This window comes from Lepus europaeus, chromosome 14 (assembly GCF_033115175.1).
Source record: "Lepus europaeus isolate LE1 chromosome 14, mLepTim1.pri, whole genome shotgun sequence".
NCBI classification, from domain to species: domain Eukaryota; kingdom Metazoa; phylum Chordata; class Mammalia; order Lagomorpha; family Leporidae; genus Lepus; species Lepus europaeus.
The window spans coordinates 76873774-76889305 of NC_084840.1; the positions used below are offsets into that span (position 1 = coordinate 76873774).

The 15532-nt window shown below is 42.2% G+C and overlaps 1 protein-coding gene across 1 annotated transcript; it reads left to right on the forward strand.

Annotated features, from left to right (window-relative positions):
- Positions 1–4174: 4174 nt before the first annotated feature.
- On the forward strand, positions 4175–4405 carry LOC133773892 (mitochondrial import receptor subunit TOM7 homolog). The gene has a single exon (XM_062211437.1). The coding sequence runs from the start codon at positions 4175–4177 to the stop codon at positions 4340–4342; it is 168 nt and encodes a 55-aa protein (XP_062067421.1). The 3' UTR covers positions 4343–4405.
- The last annotated feature ends 11127 nt before the right edge of the window (positions 4406–15532 follow it).

Consider the following 15532-nt stretch of genomic DNA (forward strand, 5'->3'; position numbering starts at 1 on the left):
AATTCAGAATATTTGGCCATTCTTAGGATTTAAACCTTGCACTAATTCTGATCTCCTGGTCTACTTGCATATGAGATTTGTCTAAGTCTTTGCTTGAATTGCTTGGGCATAGATAAGAATAATGTTGTGACACATATCACACTAAGCAATTCATTTTATGATCTCTACAACCCCTGAAAATGAATTATACTTTTCTTCCAATTCTCTTTCTTCTTCTTCTTTTTTTTTTATTTGACAGGTAGAGTACTAGACAGTGAGAGAGAGAGAGAGAGAGAGAGAGAGAAACATCTTTCTTCCATTGGTTCGCTCCCCAAATGGCCACTTTGGTCAGTGCTGCCCCGATCTGAAGCCAGGAGCCAGAAGACCAAAAAGTGACAAAGCTTATCAAAATCACCTAAAATAGTAAGGTGGAAGGAGTGACCACTATAGGGAAAGTCTCTACCGTCAGTAGACCTTCTTTTTATTCTTTTCTTTTCAACTACAGGACTTTCTGTCAAACAGTGGCTGGTAGATGTCAGAACACAAGCATATAAATATTGGTAAATATAACAACTTAACCTGATCAAGGACAGTTGTTCATGAATTAAAGTGATGTCAGTGTTTATTGTAACTTATCTAATTTGGTCATGAGCTTAAATCTATCTATTTATTCAAGAGGCAGATAGACAGACTGTTAGAAAAGACAGAAAGAGAGAGCCCCCTTCTGCTGTTTCATTTCCCTATTTCCTCTATAGCCAGAGTGGGTGTGTGACTGATGTGAGAAACTAGTAACATATTCTGCTTCCCCAACAAGTATGTGAGTTGTCAACTATGGCTGCCCAGGGTGTGTGTTATTAGAAAGATGGCATCAGAAGTGGAACCAGAACTTAAACCCAGGCTCTGCTTATGGGAGATGCACATCCCAACCAGCAGCTTATGTGCCATGTGAAATGTTTTCTCCTAATTTTTATTTTTAAATGCAAGTCAGTATGTTAATAAACTTTCTATAACTATTATATTTTGTCCCTCAGTTCAGCCTTTCTGATATATTTGATGGCTTACAAGAATTTGTTGTCTCACAGTCAGCAGAAACCAAAAGTCTGCAATCTGGCCAGGCATGTTCATTTGAAGAGCATGAGAGCGAATATTTTAACCTCTTCCAACTTCTGGTAACTGTTCATTCCTTGACAAGTGGTCACGTCACTGAAACATCTGTGGCCTATCTCAGATTCAGACTCTATCCAATCTCTTCTTCACTCTGCTAAGGATCTTGGAGTTCACCTCTATAATCCAGGTTGACCTCTTCCTCAGAATGCTCTTAACTATTGAAAAATATTTTTTAAAAATAACATTCACAGATTTTAGGCATTTAAAAGTGAAAAAATCATTTAAGAATCTACCATCCAATGGATGGATGGATATAGACTATATGGGACCTGTGCTGTGGTGTTGTGGTGTAGCAGGTTAAGCAGATGGTAGACCTCTCTCTCTCTCTCTCTCTCTCTCTCTTGTTCTTGTTCTCTCTCTCTCCTGCTGGCTGCATAACTCTGCCTTTTAAACAAATTAGTAAAACTTTTACAAAAGGAAAAGAGATAGACTATTAATTATATCTATGAATTTATCCACTGACTGAAACAATGATCCACTCTTCTTCCCCCACACTTTAATACACATTAGGGGAGATCACTTTCTGTCCTACTAGGAGATTGTCTACCAAATAAAAATAAATATAGCCGTGATGGTATCAAAACTTTATTTGAATTACAACTGATACAAGGAAAACCCATGATGTTAGAATCTATAGGCAAATTGAAAGTGTTATCTTTTATAGACAGAGTAGGTAACTGAAAAAAAGGCAATAGAAAGAATCGGGCACAGAGCATGTTCAGGAAGTTTTTCCAAAGATCTTTGATTTCTGGGACAGTGGGTTTCTTAAGTCTATTCTACATTTCAATGCCTGTTATTCTTCAAGGGTAAGTCTAGATTTTCAGGCCTTAAGGGAAGAAAATTTGATTCAAGTTTGGACAAAACGTATTAAAACAGAGAGCTCAGTGTTTTCTAAGTGTCCCTGAAGTTGAAAAGGAAGGTTGTTTTGCATTTGATTTTATGAATCAAGGAATTCACTCAGAAAGATCTGGGATGAATGATTTGTATCTTTCTCTCCTGAAGTGGAACAGAATAGTAAAGTGGTAGAATAAGGAAGTGACAGAAATAAGGGAAGAATTCTCAGACCAAGAACACCTAGGTTATGATGACAAAGGTCTTTCCTTATTGTCATCCTTGCTGGTATCCACCCTTTAAGATTCTCATATTCTCAGGTAGAAGGCAGCTTCAGTTGGGCAAAGTTCAATGTGGTTTTTACCTCCCTTTCAGGTTTTGGAGTTTGAATTGACTGCACAGGACTGTAAAGCAAAGACTGCAACAGAAACTTCTTAAAAGAAGTTTAAATACCATTTTAACTGACTTGTAGGTTGTTTTATAGATACTCTCGGGTATGAAGGTTCACATAGGAGCAAATATGTCCTAAACTAGGAAAACAAACTTGATTCTGGACAGAGGTGGGAAGCAGGAACTTCCCCCTAGACTCTGGACCCAAAGATTCCACCAGATTTCAACCCCTGGTCCAAGGGAAATATAGGAAAGACCATCACTAATATAGCCAGTGTTTGTGCCATTGCAAATCTACCTTGCTTATGTTCTTACAACCTATACCCGAGGCACTTATTCAAGGACCATTTACACATTAAACACAGAAGGCAGATTGTCTACTGCCCATGAGACTTTTTGCTTCCATGAAAATTTACTTATTGTATAGGCAGAGTTATATAGAAAGAGGGAAAGACTGACAGAGAGAATGAAAGAAATAATTTCCCTTCACCATTTCACTCCCTAAATGGCCACAACAGCCAGGGCTCGCCCAGGCCAGTCAGGGACTTAGAACTCCATCCAGGTCTCGCAAGTGGGTGGCAGGACCCAGACACTTGTGCCATTTCACACTGCTTCAAAAGGCCCATGAACAGAGAGACAGAAAGGAAGTGGATCAGCTGGATTCCAAACAGCACTCATATGGGATGACAGTGTCACAGGTGATGGCTTAGCCTTTTGTACCATGACACCATCCCCCAAAATTGATTATCTTTACTCTGGGTTAAAATCAGAAGAATATTGTGGGTAAAGCTGCCACCTGTAATGCTGGCATCCCATATGGGCACTGGTTCAAGTCCTGGCTGTTCCACTTCTGATCCAGCTCTCTGCTGTGGCCTGGGAAAGCAGTAGAGGATGGCCCAAGTCCTTGGGCCCCTGCACCCATGTGGGAGACCTGGGACAAGCTCCTAGCTCCTGGCTTCAGATCAGCTTAGCTCTTGCCACTGTGGTAATCTGGGGAATGAACCAGCAGATAGAAGACCTCTCTCTCTCTCTCTCTCTCTCTCTCTCTCTCTCTCTCTCTCTGGCTCTACCTCTCTCTGTAACTCTCTCTTTCAAATAAATAAAATAAATCTTTTTAAAAAAAGAACACACCTCCTTTGGGGCCAGCATTGTGGTGCAGCATGGTGAGCCACTGCTTGCACAGCAATATCCCCTAAAGGGGTCCATGTTCCAGTCAAAGCCACTCTGCTTCCCATTTTAGCTCCCTGCTCATGGACCTGGGAAAGCCACAGAGGTCTTTACAGCCATCTAAAGAGTGAATCAGTGGATGGAAAATCTCTCTCTCTCTCTCCATCTCTCTGTCTCTCTCTCTCTTTCTCTCTATCTCTCTGCCTCTCTCAATCACTCTGCCTTTCAAATAAACAAATACAAGTATAAAGGAAGGAAAAAGGAAAGAAAAAAGAAAAGAAGGAAGGAAAGTGGAGGGAGGGAAGGATGGAGGAAGTGAAGGTGGGAGGGAGGGAGGGATTATCATCATTGTATTGTTATAGCTTTATCTATGTTCTACAATGAATCTTTTCTCTTTGTATTACTATAACACTGATATGGGAAAAAGCTTTATCACAAGAAAATAGGCCTCACTTCCCGATACTGTTGCATTGGATTTTCATTTCCGACACGTATTTTGGAGGACATAAACAAAGAACACAATTTTAATATGTTTTTGATTTTAATAACAAACACTAACTATAACTTCTGTAAAAGAGGTTTTAATATTCAATACTTGGTTGCTCCTGTGGTGTCTGCTGTGCGCCACCCAGCCGTCGTCATGGTGAAGCTGAGCAAAGAAGCCAAGCAGAGGCAGCAGCAGCTCTTCAAGGGTGGCCAGTTTGCCATTCGCTGGGGCTTTATCCCTTTCGTGATTTACCTGAGTTTTAAGAGGGGTGCAGATCCCGGAATGCCTGAACCAACTGTTTTGAGCCTGCTCTGGGGGTAAAGGACTGTTTGGTCATCTGGACTTGGAAACAGTCATTGGACGAGGGCAGCGTGGAACACGCGTGCTCTGGCTGGGACGAGACCTGCTACATCACTCAATCACCGTTGGGCAGCACAGGGCTCTTCTCGGATGCATCTGTGGCAGAGTGGAACCTCTACTGACTAGTGTATGATAGATTGATCAAAATAAATATTTTTATCAATGCTAAAAAAATATTCAATACTTATATCACTTTACTAAATCCCATACAAGAGGCAGTTGTTTCTTATGCATCAACCTAGATTCCTGGAATTTTATATGGCTTCCTAGATATAAGCACATGTTTACATTACATTATGTAATGCAATTATGGAATCTGAAGTTGGGGCTTTTGGGAAATAATTTAATTGGATTAGGTGACCAGAATGGAGTTCAGTGATCCATGGTCAAATCATGATGATTCACAAAGAAAAACACATGGACATGGAGGAAGACCAAAATTCTTGTTACTCTACATCCTGCCTCCCCGTTTTACCATCTCTCCACACATGTTCTGTCATCAGATGCTGACAAATGAGTCCACTCTTTCTTTGAAAAGGAACCTCCAAACTGTAAGATAAAATAAACCTTCTTCCCTCAAATTAGCTTATCTTAGGTATTTCAGTTAAAGTAATAAAAAACCTAATATTTTATGGATAGGCAATGATGGATTGATGGAGGAAGGACAAAAGCCTTAGATCTATTTTAGCCTCTGGCCTACATGACTAAGCAGACCCCAACCCCTAGCCCACTGAGATGTTTTCTCCTCAAACACCTTGAACTCACTTCTCCCATACCTTCCCCTCACCTGGCTCAATCCTTCAGCCATTAGCCCACAGAGAAAAGAGCCCACACAGACTTGTTCAACCCATCCTGTCGTCTGCTCCCTCATGACCCTCAGCTGCCTTATGCTGTATAAACATAGCCTGTAGGAGAGTTGTTGGTCTCTGCCATAGGTTCACCCTGTGTGCATGCAGGTGATAAGCCACATCTCCAGTTTATTCCCTGAATAAACTTGTTCTGGCTGTGGGTTCACATCTTGCCTCTACTTTGTACTGTTCATCTTTCTTTACAATTTGGTGCTCCATGTGAAGAGGGGTGCAAGAGATCAGCCTCCTTGCCCACTGTGGCCTTCGGAAGATGATATGGCTGTTAGGCAATCTTTGGAGCTTACATCTCTCCTCCCATCTGGGGAGGGGTGTATATCAACCTGCCCTGTGCTAGGAGCTCTGATACCCTCTGGGAGAGAACCATGACTTCCTGTTCCTCCAAAGTCTTGTTTCCTCTCCGTGGCAAACTGAGGGTGAAGACCACAAGGTGACCACTTAGTATCCAGTCCTCGTGTACCCCTTCACCTCTAAGGGAACCCCCAGCACACATTGTTCTCATACAGCTTATTCCTGCCCAGCTCCTACTTGCTCTTTCCTATTGGGAGGAGTCAGGTGGGTAAATAGGAAGTTAGATTGGTCCCAGTGGAAAATGAGAAAGGGAGTCCCTCTAAGAGAGTGCAAAATGCTTGCTTCCCCCAAAAGTTATCAAGATCAAGGTGCTGAATCCCACTGCATGTTTCTCCCCAAAAGCTGCTTTCAGCAAGACAAACGACATCCCACCCTTCTGAGTTTCTAGTTTTATCATGAGAACAGAAAGAAATTACCTATCCCCACCTTTCTGATGACCTTTTAATCATAAGCAAGCTACACAAGGCAAATAAGATTGCAAAGCTGGCCATGTGATGGTTTTGGTTCCTGCCTTCTAACTGATTGTTGGACTTAAAATTGTGCTTAAAAATCCCACTGCTACCAGCCTTTTACGTCTCCTGGTCTTGGAGAAGCCCCTCCAAGCCACTTCTGACTTTTAGATAAATCTTGCTTTTCTTTCTTCCTGGTCCACATGGAAATTCTTCTTTCACACAAGAGAAAGAATCAAGGTCAGATTTTTTTCACCACTGTTTCACCAGTAACACTATTATCTCCAATTTCCTTCCTGGAACAATGCCATGGATGCGTGTGACTGGGAATAACCTGGTGGAAGTCTGATGGTTTCAAGCCGAGGCTACTCCTCAGTGTGACCCAAACTTCCCCAGGTGAAAAGCGGACACCAGATGCCTAATAGGGTATCTGAGCACTGACTTCCCTCCTTTACAGTCTTTTCTGACTAAATGCCTCTCCTCAGTGGGGGGAGGTTGAAATTCCTAGGTTCATCTCGACTATCCTTGGAGTGGCTCAGGCAGATATGGGAAATGCCTCTCCAGATCCCCAGACAAGTTGAGAACCGTCCTGCTCTCTTGTCTACTCCCTTCTGTTGTTATGGGTTTATCTTATGCCAAAATTTAATATTTCAGATTCTTGGCTTTAGCTAAGAATTCTAAACACAGGCACAAACAAGACAGGCAATATGGTAAAGTTCAAGATTTATTTGGAGAAATACATAGGAACATGAGGGCTTTATTAAGCTAGAGTGGATCAGAAAAAAGTAAATGGAAAGTTCCATACTAGCGTTTTCCAAGGAGTAGGCCAGAGGTTGCAAGTAAGAGAGGGCATGTGGGTGGGAGAGTGGCTAGCAGGCAAGCAAAAACAGCAAAATGGCACTGGCTCAATGCACTCCAGCCTCTTATCCACTTCCAAAAGGGGAGTGGTTATGTAGTCTGATTGACAGGTTGGTGAATACAGGTGAGCTCACCAAATGGGCAATGCGCTGTGGCCTCCAGCTCATGAGCCTAATTCTATCTCCCTGATTGGGCTCCAGCCAGAAATCTTTTGCCAGCTCTCACAACCTCATACAACAACAAACTTTATTCTCAACCCAACAGATTGGTAAGAAATCCACCTCTATCTCCTTCCGGGTGTACTGGGGCAGATCCTCATAGCTGTTGCCTCTTCCCTCAAAGATCTAGATTGTTCAGTTGGTTTCTCCCTCCTTTGTTCCAGAATCAAAGGAGTTCTCTCCCAGATGTGTGGGGGAACAACCATCCACCATGACTTAGAGCTGGGGACACTTTATCTAAGTCTGGGGACTCTTTCTGTCTTCTCCTGTGAGGACTCAGAATTCTACTGTGAGAAGGTTCTTGGTTGGGGTAGCTTCTCCACAAGGGATGCCTTGTGCGAGCCAAGCCTACTTCCTTCAGACCTTATTCTTCTTAATCCAAGAATTCTGAACTTTCTCACATTCCTCCTGACTCCTTTCTGACCTGTCTCTTAAAAAACCTGCACGGGTTGGGTCTAAAAGAGTAGATCAGTCTGAAACAATTCATTTCCTTCTGCATTGCAGCTTGGCTTCAATATGAATTGGACAATCGTTCTAAATGGCCAGAATTTGGAGATCTCTTGATCAAAAAGATCTCTTGATCAAAAAGATCAATACTTTCGATCTCCAAATTATCTGTGACCTTAATAACTTTACACAGAGAAATGGCAAATGGTCAGAGGTTTCTTCCCCTCAAATCCTTCACCATCCTTCCCCTCCCTCTTCCTACTCTGTTGGCTTAGCCTACCCTTCACTTCATTTCCACCTCCCAGTAGTAGCTGCATAGATACCCAGAGACCTAGCTCTATGGACAGCAGTCACTTTTCTACTTAAATAAATCAGTTCTTTTTTTTTTTTTCTTTTTTTTTTTTTGACAGGCAGAGTGGACAGTAGGAGAGAGAGACAGAGAGTAAGATCTTCCTTTTCCGTTGGTTCACTCCCCTAATGGCCACTGTGGCCAGTGCGCTGCAGCTGGCGCACAGCGCTGATCTGAAGCAGGAACCAGGTGCCTCTCCTGGTCTCCCACATGGGTGCAGGGCCCAAGGACTTGGGCCATCCTCCACTGCACTCCTGGGCCACAGAAGAGAGCTGGACTGGAAGAGGAGCAACCGGGACAGAATCCGGCGCCCCGACCGGGACTAGAACCAGGTGTGCCGGTGCCTCAGGTGGAGGATTAGCCTATTGAGCCAGCTTTTTTTTTTTTTTTTTTTGATGGGGCTTCTCAGTCATTTCTTCCATTGCCTTCCAGAGGAATTGCTCCCCCAGTGTTACTCTTTGGTGACCTACAGTAGGGTAACTCTCTGGTCACTCCCTTACCTTTCCCTCCTTTAACATTATTTTGTCAAAGAGATATCTTTTATAAGTACTTTTCCTGTGCACAAGAATTTAATACAACTGACAATCTGCTCAACAGGAGTCAAGACATCCCATGGACACTGGAGAGTTGGCTGAGTGTAGGTAAATGTGTCCATTCCTACCTGCTGCTGATCTCTCCCTCACTTGGGCTCAATGACCCAATGTTCCCATGGCCCAGGGCTTGAATATTTCCAGTAAAGGAAAGGCACCCATAGAAGGCTGCCAGGACACTGGGAATTCACTTGACCCTTAGACCTTGATCTACTCAGGGAGACCCTAGAAAAATTGAGTTTTTTTATTTTTTTTTATTTTATTTTTATTTTTTTTATTTTTGACAGGCAGAGTGGACAGTGAGAGAGAGACAGAGAGAAAGGTCTTCCTTTTGCCGTTGGTTCACCCTCCAATGGCCGCCGCGGTAGCGCGCTGCGGCTGGCACACCGCGCTGTTCCGATGGCAGGAGCCAGGGGCTTCTCCTGGTCTCCCATGGGGTGCAGGGCCCAAGCACTTGGGCCATCCTTCACTGCCTTCCCGGGCCATAGCAGAGAGCTGGTCTGGAAGAGGGGCAACCAGGATAGAATCCGGCGCCCCAACCGGGACTAGAACCTGGTGTGCCGGCGCTGCAAGGTGGAGGATTAGCCTGTTAAGCCACGGCGCCGGCCACCACAGTCACTCTTGAGAACTGTTCTAAAGCTGCCTGAAAACTTAGTTATCTCAGAAACAGCCTCAAAATCTTTTTTAAGATTTATTTATTTTTATTTGAAAGGCAGAGTTACAAAAAGAGAGAAGGAGAGGCAGAGAGAGAGGTGGGGAAAAGTCTTCCATCTGCTGGTTCACTCCCTAATTGTCGCATCGGCTGGAGCTGAGCTGATCCGGATCCAGGAATTTCTTCCAGGTCTCCCACACGGTGCAGGTGCTCAAGCACTTGAGCCATCCTCTACTGCTTTCCCAAGCCATAGCAGAGAACTGGATGGGAAGTGGAGCGCAAGGACTCGAATTGGGGCCCATATAGGGTGCTGGCACTGCAGGCAGCGGTGTTACCCACTACGCCACAGCACCAGTCCCATCAGTTGACTGTTGATTCAGATGCTGTTGCCTAAGGTGTTTGTTGGGTTAAAAAAAAAAAAAACAAACAAACAAAAAAAAAAAAACAAAAAAAAACTAGGCTCAAATTCAACTTAAAATCTAAGGAGTTGGAACCAGTCCTGTGTCATAGCAGGCAAAGCCACGGCCTGCAGTTCCAGCATCCCATAAGGGCACTGGTTCAAGTTACGGCTGCTCCACTTCCAATCCAGGTGTCTACTATGGTCAGTGATTGTAAGGCCGCCTCAAAACACACCAAACACCAGAATAAGGAAAAGAGTTTATCTGGGGGAAACTCGACAGACTGGAGGGAAGGGGCGAAGAAGGAAAAGAGGGAGAAGGGGGGTGTAAGAGAGATTGAGAGAGAAAGAGACAGAGAGATCAGGAGATGGAGAGAAAGAGAGCTACATGTCAGGAACAGGTCCTTTTAAAACTTTGCGGGGGCAGGGGGGGGGAGGCAGGGAAGTAGGAGCAGCGAATCCCATTAGTATGGGGGTGGGGCTGACAGCAGTGGTTGGGCCTTGTGGCCACCTGACCTCCCGCAATGGCAGCGGGCACTAGAGCCTAGGATGGTGTCAGGACTTTGCCATTTTACTATCAGTGATGAAGCATTATTTAGGGAATTTATGATAGCCAGGTGGGCTCCAATTGGTCTGAGAATAACATGAAGCTGGTAGTTACATTCTGCCCAGACCTGGAATTCCCCTATACAAACCACCTTCATCACTGACCAATCAAAAGAAAGTCATGAGCGCTACTGACCAACCAGGAAAATGGACACTAGCTGAGCTGATCATGCACCTCTCAGCCCCAGTTTCAATCTATAAGAACCCTCATCCCTAACTCCTCTACAAGCCTGGAATGTAAGCAAAGCTGCCTGGATCCTTGCTCTGCACTTTGCAGTAAATATATACTTTCTTCCACCACCCCAGATGTCAGTGATTGGCTTTCTGTGCATTGGGTGAGTGGACCCAGTATGGGGCTCCTACAGCAATGCCTCCACCTAGTTTGGGTGTTGTTTGGCAACAAAAGGGCCCTTCATTGTGATCAAGTGGGATTTATTCTTGGTATGTATGCAAGTATTATATTACTCAACATACACAAACCAAAATGTGTGATAGTAATCAGACCAATTCTGCTCCCAATTTGGATAGCTGATTCACCAGTGTCGGTAAGAGGAAAGAGTTTATTTCAAGAAGCCAGCATTTTGGGGAAAGAGAGATTTCTTGATTGAAATTTTGCTTTTCCCATCCACAAGCCTGCAAGAGGAATTGTTAAAGGGAAAGGATTAGATGCAGGGTAAGATTAGAAATAAAACAGTGAGCCTATTCAATTGACAATTATGTAGATGTTCAGGCTTTGTTCTAATGAGGGTCCATCAGCTCCTATGGGGAAGTCCAGAGCTTCAGCCAATTGAAGGCCTCTTGACAATGGGGCTCAGCATCAGTTGGGTAGAGTCTCCTTTGTTAGCAGTATCAAAGCCTGCTAATGCAAATCACCTCTTCTCAGGGGGCTTCTGATATACTTATGCAAACATTACTATTCCCCAGACTAGGCACAGATAATTCACAATATCAGTAGCTATATAAAAATGTCATATAAAATAAGAAAAGGACAGAAAGAAAAGAAAGATGCCTTTATTAAAATTACACTACCTTAATAGAATGAAGACAAAAGAGATATGATCATCTAAATATAGAAAATTGTTTGTCAAAATTCAACATACTTTCTTGATAAAAACTCTTAACAAATTAGGTAAGGAAAAAATTTACAACAATATAGCAATGGTCATATATGAAAAACCCACAACCAATCATACTTACTGGAAAAGATAGAAAAATTGGGAAGAGTTTCCTCTGAGATACAGACAAGAATGTCTACTCTGATCAATTCTATTCAACATTGTACTGAAGACCATCACCAGAGCAAATATGCAAGAGAAAGAAATAAACAGCATTCAAATTGCAAAGGACTAAGTTAAATTATCTCTGAAAATTACCTGATATAATAAGTGCAAAACACTGGAGATTCCAAAAAACACAACAAAACAAATAAATGCACTATATTGGCAAGAAACAAAATAAAAGCACAAAATTCAGTAGAATTTCTATAAAGGAATAATGGATTATTTAAAGATGAAATTAATTGGCCGCCACCGCGGCTCACTAGGCTAATCCTCCGCCTGCGGCGCTGGCACCCCAGGTTCTAGTCCCAGTCGGGGTGCAGGATTTTGTCCCGGCTGCTCCTCTTCCAGTCCAGCTCTTTGCTGTGGCCTGGGAAGGCAGTGGAGGATGGCCCAAGTGCTTGGGCCCTGCACCTGTATAGGAGACCAGGAAGAAGCACCTGGCTCCTGGCTTCGGATAGGTGCAGCGCACCAGCAGTAGCGGCCATTTGGGGGTTGAACCAACACAAGGAAGACCTTTCTCTCTCTCTCTCTCTCTCTCTCTCTCTCTCTCACTAACTCTGCCTGTCAAATAAAAAATGAAATTAATTGTGTGATCCCATTTGTAGCACCTTTAAAAAAAGGAAATATTTAGGAATAAATTTAACTGATGGATTAAAGATCTGTACATACAATATAAAATTTACCTTGCTAGACACTTTTAGGGTAAAGTTTCATAGTGTTAACTGGATTTACATTATTGTGGAATATTTTCATAATGTTTTCATCATGCAAATATGAATGCATATCTATTAAACAACTCCCCATTTTCACCTTCCACCAGTCCCTACTAGTCACTATCCTAATTTCTCTGAGAGTTTGAATGATTTAGGTAACATATCAGTGGCATCATGCACTATTTGTCTTTTAGGGACTGGCTTACTGAGTTTAATGTCTTCCAGTGCATCCACATTATAGCACGTGAAGGGATTTTCTTAATTCATTAAAATAAATAATATTCATTGTGTGTATATAATACGTTTTGTATATCTGTTCATCTGTAGATGAACATTTAGATCACTTTCACTTCTTGTCTATTGTGAAGGGTACATTATAAACTTGGATGAGCAAGTATTCATTGGTGATGCTATTTTCAAGCATTTGTAAATATATAGAGAGAACAGAAATTATTGAATAATATGCTAATTTTATTTTTAACTTTTTTGAAACATCATATTGCTTTACATGACATTTGTACTATTGTTCATTATCACCAATAGTGTACAAGGGTTTTAATGCCTTAAATCCTCACAAATGCTCAGTATTTCTTTGTATTTTGATAGTCATCATTCTAGTAAGTATGATGAATTTAAAGTGATATTCCATCATGATTTTTATTTGCATTTCTCAGATGACTAGTGATGTTGTGATGTTAACCATTTCTTTGTATGATGTAAGCCATTTGTATGCCATCTCTGGCAAATGTCTATTCAGTTCCCTGTCTATTTTGATTTGATTATTTGTAGGTTTTGTTGTTCTGGGGAAGCCCCTTTTTATATTCGGAATATGAACCCCTTATCATGTATATGCTGGGTAAATATTTTCTCATAGTATATTGACTTCCTTTTCATTCTATTTTTTTCAACTTTTATTTGATATATATAAATTTCCAAAGTACAATTTTTGAATTATAGCAGCTTTTCCCTCTATAACCTCCCTCCTACCTGCAACCACCCCATCTCCTACTCCCTCTCCCATTCCATTCTTCATCAAGATTCATTTTCAGTTATCTTTATATACAGAAGAACAACTTAGTATATACTAAGTAGAGATTTCTATTTTTTTTTATTTGACAGATTAGAGTTAGACAGCAAGAGAGAAAGAGACAGAGAGAAAGGTCTTCCTTCTGTTGGTTCACCCCTCAAATGGCTGCCATGGCTGGGCTGCGCTGATCCAAAGTCAGGAGGCAGGTGCTTCCTCTTAGTCTCCCACACGGATGCAGGGGCCCGAGCACTTGGGCCATCCTCCACTGCCTTCCCATGCCACAGCAGAGAGCTGGACTAGAAGAGGAGCAACCAGGACTAGAACCTGGAGTCCATATGGGATGCCAGTGCCACAGGTGGAGGATTAGCCAAGTGAGCCACAGCACCGGCCCCCTAAGTAAAGATTTTAACAGACTGTACCCACACAAAGTATAGAGTACTGTTTGAATAGTAGTTTTAACATTAATTCGCCTAGTATAACACATTAAGGACAGAGGTCCTACATGTGGAGCAGGTGCACAGTGACTCCCATTGTTGATTTAACAATTGGCACTCTTATTTATGGCATCAGTAATCACCGGAGGCTCTCGTCATGAGCTGTCAAGGCTGTGGAAGCCTCTTGAGTTCACCAACACCGATCTTGTTTAGACAAGGCCATATTCATCTTACTTGTTAAAGTGATCAGTTTAAGTTCATAGTTTATCAAAAAGACAGGATTAAGTGTCAAAGGGATTACATAAATAAGACCAGTGTCTGCAACTAATAATTGATAGAATTAAAAAGGAGAGAATGATCCAACATGGGAAACAGGATAGACAGCAGACTCATAAATGGCAAATGCTCTAAACAGCACTCTGGCCTCAGAATCAGCCCTTATGGCATTCAGATCTGGCTAAAAAGCCTTTTCATTCTATTGACCCTCTCCTTGAATTCATAAAAGGTTTTAAATTTGATGTATCCCACATGTCCAATTTTTGATTGTTTCTTTTGCTTGAAGTATCAGCCTTTATTTCTCATAATAGTTTCATTAGATATTTAAATATAACTTAACATCTTAATGAAATACTCACTTTAAACTACCTTTATAAAATAATTTTTAAAAAACCCAGAACAGGCCGGCGCCGTGGCTCACTAGGCTAATCCTCCACCTTGCGGCGCCGGCACACCTGGTTCTAGTCCCAGTCGGGGCACCGATCCTGTCCCGGTTGCCCCTCTTCCAGGCCAGCTCTCTGCTGTGGCCAGGGAGTGCAGTGGAGGATGGCCCAAGTGCTTGGGCCCTGCACCCCATGGGAGACCAGGAGAAGCACCTGGCTCCTGCCATCGGATCAGCACGATGCGCCGGCCGCAGTGCGCTACCGCGGTGGCCATTGGAGGGTGAACCAACGGCAAAAGGAAGACCTTTCTCTCTGTCTCTCTCTCACTGTCCACTCTGCCTGCCAAACAAAACAAAACAAAAAAACCCAGAACAGTCCTAAATTTACAAAACAAAAATTATGAAATAGTACAAATAGTTCCCCTATATTTTACACTCAGTTTCCCCTATTATTACCTGATATTACTGTGATGTGTTTGTCACAAGTAATGAAGCACACCCAGCACACCCTAGTTTTTAATCCATCCTCTCTTTTCTCAAACTCTCCAAGTTTCGAGTTCAGATTGGGGTATTTTTTTTTTTTTTTGACTCCGAAGTGAGGGATTACATTTGGTGTTTATGTTTCTGCATCATACTTATTTCATTTAATATGATGTCTTCCAGTTCCTTGGATTACACTGTTAAGTGAGAGAATTCCATTCATTTTATTGCTGAATTTCATTTCATTGTGTGTGTGTGTGTGTGTATGTATGTCACATTTTCCTTATCCATTCATCTGAAGATGAACATCTTGGTTCATTCCATATCTTGGCTATTGTGAACCGTTGAACAAGTAACATGATGGATCAGGTTTCATTTTGATATTATGTTTTCAGTTATGTGATTTGAGGTATAAGCTGCAATCTCTGGTAAAGTTAGAAAAATTAACAAACAATTTCAAAAAAATGTAAAACAAACAAAATGAAAATAACCAACCAAACTGTAAGTTATATCTTTCTGGGTACATATACAGTAACTACAAAGAAATTTCATTTAAAAAAGTGTTTGTAAAAACAAAACAAAACAAAACAAAAACCTGAGTTCTCAATTGCAGAGTTAAAAAGATGACAAATTTGAAATGGTCGCTAAAAGAAATCCGTCCTGGGCCCTCTCTGTCGACCTCTCTCATACCTAACTCCTAAGCACTCTTCATGGCTGCATCCACTCCACCTACCACCTACTGTGACTTCAGGTACCCTGGTGTCTGCAGCTCTGAT

Excerpts from the sequence above, each read along its gene's own strand:
- LOC133773892 (XM_062211437.1), top strand. The coding sequence starts at position 4,175 with ATGGTGAAGCTGAGCAAAGAAGCCAAGCAGAGGCAGCAGCAGCTCTTC.